The sequence below is a fragment of the Cynara cardunculus genome (assembly GCF_001531365.2).
Source record: "Cynara cardunculus var. scolymus isolate 2C chromosome LG 3, CcrdV1, whole genome shotgun sequence".
Classification (NCBI taxonomy): Eukaryota; Viridiplantae; Streptophyta; class Magnoliopsida; order Asterales; family Asteraceae; genus Cynara; species Cynara cardunculus.
In genome coordinates this window covers 8,175,440-8,179,247 of record NC_037530.1, presented here as the reverse complement: position 1 = coordinate 8,179,247, position 3,808 = coordinate 8,175,440, and the positions used below count along the sequence as shown (strand labels likewise).

At 34.1% G+C, this 3,808-nt stretch overlaps 1 protein-coding gene across 1 annotated transcript; it reads right to left on the bottom strand.

Annotated features, from left to right (window-relative positions):
- Positions 1-724: 724 nt before the first annotated feature.
- On the bottom strand, positions 725-1,229 carry LOC112510432. The gene has a single exon (XM_025115840.1). It carries the CDS (start codon positions 1,149-1,151, stop codon positions 831-833), a length of 321 nt encoding a protein of 106 aa, XP_024971608.1. The 5' UTR covers positions 1,152-1,229; the 3' UTR covers positions 725-830.
- Positions 1,230-3,808: the final 2,579 nt, after the last annotated feature.

Sequence of the window (3,808 nt, the reverse complement as noted above, 5' to 3'; positions counted from 1 at the left end):
TGTAAAATGAAAATTATAACCCTTTCCAAAAAAAAAGTAAAATTAAATAATGATTCTTTAATTGTCATTTACTTGATTGTTCCAAGAAACCATAATTAGTAGGAGCGTTAGCATTTTCAATTTATAGGTCATATTTTTTTTTTTGTAAGGGTGTCTGGGCCAAAGCCCGACTAATCCCCGGCAATTTTGGAGGCTAAACATGGCCCCACTTAAATGTCGTCAACACTCCATTCCCAGGGCTCGAACTCGGGTTCATGACTATGCCATGCCCAAGCCTTTACCACTAGGCTGGAAGGTCTTTGACATAAATCGTATTTATATTATCTTCACAAGTATTGTATGCTTGTTTTGAATTCTTTAAAAGCTTTTGACCATTTTTGTCTTCACAAGAGACTAAAATTTCTGGTTGCTTTCACCTTTTTGGTCTAAACTCTATCGGTGTATTATAATGACATGTATTTTGATCTACAATTGAAGAATACAATAAATGGTAAAGAACAACTTTTCAACAAACTTGCACTTAAGATCGAAATGCTTGATACAAAGATTTGATAACAAATAGAAGCACTCATGGTCTGTTAGGCAGACAAATGTTTCAACTTTTCATGTTAATTCATATAAATTTTAAGACCGTCAGTCCCTTCTCTCGTCTATCATCAGACCAAACCTTAGTCTGACGATGGACGACGGGGAGGTCCGTAGATAATGACTCAGAAGATGAAAATAGACAGATAAAGAGAGGAGGGTCTATTTATTTTTGTCTTACGAAATTGAAATTAACTTTTATGCCCTTTTGATATTATTCCTAAAAGATTCCAAGAAGTTGTTATTCAGACTTTCTTCTTGCGCAGGAAGGACCAAACAGCCGGGGAGCCAGAGCAAATCTTTCCGTTGAGGCGGTGGGCATGGTAATTAGTAGACTGCGGTGGTTGGTGTTGTGGTGGCCAAAGGAAGGCCCCCATTGCAAACTCTCTCTTGGACTCTAAATCACGGTGGCCACTGGCAGAGAGACCGTATTGAGCAAGTAATCGGTCCAGCATCCACTCCGGAAGCTCCTTGTACTCCTCCTTTGTGTACCTCGGGTAATGAAGTGGCATTTGGAAATTAGAACCACCACTGGCGGTGATGATATTCTTTCTCCGGCCATCCATTGCCACTGTAGGTTTGGTGGATTAGTTGTTTGATGGTGGTGGTGGGTTTATATATGGTGGCCCGGTTCATGATAATTTGATGGTTCACCTTCTCATGTAGTAGTTAAAGGTTCTTCTAACGTGATTTATATTAGCCTAAGTGGGAATATGAATTTGGAACCACTTTGAGGGTACACATCGAGGGGTTAAACTTGTTTACAGTTATTTTAAAACAATCACGGTTTTTATCATGCATTTACATGTTGTTTGATAAATTACTAAATAGACATTAAAAGGAACGATACTTAAAAATTGGTTTGTAAGGTTGTAAAATAAATACAACATATGTAGGTATTTGGATTGGAATGGATTTGAAATTATTTGTGTGTTTGGTTTGTAGGATTTGTAAGGGAATTAAATTATATTATTTATAAATAATTTATATAAAAATAATTAGATTACATTTCTATTTTTCGATTATTGCAAAACAAATGTCTTTAACATTTTTTAGAACCTTACTGCATACAATCTTACCACATCCAGTGAAATCTCGAGCACCTCCAGAGAATTTTAAATCATTCTAATTCCATATTCTTCCACTTCCAAATCTTTCCACATAATTCAAATATTTTTGCAGATCGAAGGGGCCCTTGATGTGTCGTTATTTTATCGGTGGTAGTGAATTTAATTATATATTTTGTTTCTGATTTGGGATTTAGTTATATTTACGTTTATTATTTGCATCCTCAAATATTTAACCAAGTTTAGAATGTTTTTGTTTAACGAAAGTTTATTCCACATTTGTTATTTACCGTTGTATTATTCCTATCAAAAGATTTTAGAAAACGAAATTTCACCATCCTAGCAAAATGTGACACTTTTTTCTAATTGATCCAAAAAACGCTTAATTAATTGAACTCACAAAGTTATATATTTAGCAATTGGTAATCACTACAAAATATTAATCATGTAAGACTATTTGTCTATATCTATATTATATTATAAAATATTTGATAAAAACTATTTTTTATGCATGAAGTACTGTATATTGATACATATTACTTAAAGTTCAAAATTACAAGTAAATTATGTATAAGTACAACTTATTAAAGCTTCATATTTGAATTCGTGTAACTAATTGCGGATAAACATAATCAAATAAAAGATAAATATCTCATTTTAAAATATAAAAAATCTAAAATATAATTAGGATAATTATCGAGTTATAACAAAATAATTAATTATTATTTTTATAAGAAAATTATATTATTAAACAAAAAAAATAGGAATTCTAAATAGTTAATTTGATACTAATATCGATATATTTTTGTCAATTTTTTATGATATTTTCAAGTTTATATTTTATTCAAAAACAAAAACATCATCGCTTTTTCAAAATCACATAAGACCATATTATAACATCGACTGAGATAAAAAATAAAATGAAATATTAAAATCAAGATGTATATCGCTGCATTGTGCGAATACCCTTCTAGTTTATTTAGTTTATTTAAATATCTTTTCGTGAAGATAATTTATCTCTCAATAATTAATAAATCTTAGTAATTCAATTTGCTGATTATGACTCAACGTTGTATTTGTCTTTTAACAATGACTTCATATTTTTCTATTTTTTCTCTCCTCATTTAATCGTTCTTCTTCATTAGGGTTGATGTAGGGCAAATGACGGAAAGATAGAAGAGAAGATCAAGCGTTGTTGGACTAACCTAGTTTGCTCTAGATTTGGTGTTGGTTGTTTGATTGACTATTAAAATATTTTTTTAGCTAGTGTTTGACATGCAGACAGGACTTGATAGGACAAAAGGATAGGACTTGACATAATAGAATTGGACAAAACAAGTGTCTGTCTCGTGTTTGGTACGACTAGGATTGGACATGTCAGAACTAGATAAGTTGTCTCCAAAAGTTAATTTATGATTTTATATATCATATAATAGTTATAACCAACACAAATAAAGTAAATAATTTAATTTATAAACATTTTAACACAATTTTCATATACATAAATATAAAATAGTACCAAATTTGAATGATAACTTTTATATAGTTGATGGTATTTTTATAAAACTTGATTCATACAAAGGATAAATTATATTTTATTCGGTTTGGAAGATCCTTATCAATGGGTGAAGGCATGGTAAAGATTGTTGCAACAACAATGGTTGTGGAGGTAGAAACACTGGTAATTGGTGGACGATAGTGGTTGTGGAGGACGTCAAGATGGTGGATAGCGGTGGTGGTGGAGGTTGATAGTGGTGGAGGAGGTAGTCGTGGCCCATGTGGTGGAGGTAGGTGTGATGGTAGGCAGTGGTGGTGGTTATGGTGGAGGTGGTGGTGGCTGATGATACAGTGGTGGTGGAAATGGACAGTTATGGTTATGGAGGGCATGAATATGGTAGATAGTGTTGGTAGCCGGTAGTGGTGGCAGACAGTGGTAGTGGTAGCCGGTGGTGGTGGTGGGCAGTGGTAGTGGTAGGCAATGGTGGAGGTGAGGTAGCCCATGGTGGTGGCGATGAACGGCCTTGGTCGGTGGTCGACGATGGTTGTGGAGGTGGAGGAGGAGGTTGTAGTAGAGGAAAAGGTGGAGGTGGCCAACGGTGATAGTGGTGGTGGCAATGGACGGTGGTGGTTAGTGGACGACGATGGCTGTAGAGGTG

Excerpts from the sequence above, each read along its gene's own strand:
- LOC112510432 (XM_025115840.1), bottom strand. The coding sequence starts at position 1,151 with ATGGATGGCCGGAGAAAGAATATCATCACCGCCAGTGGTGGTTCTAAT.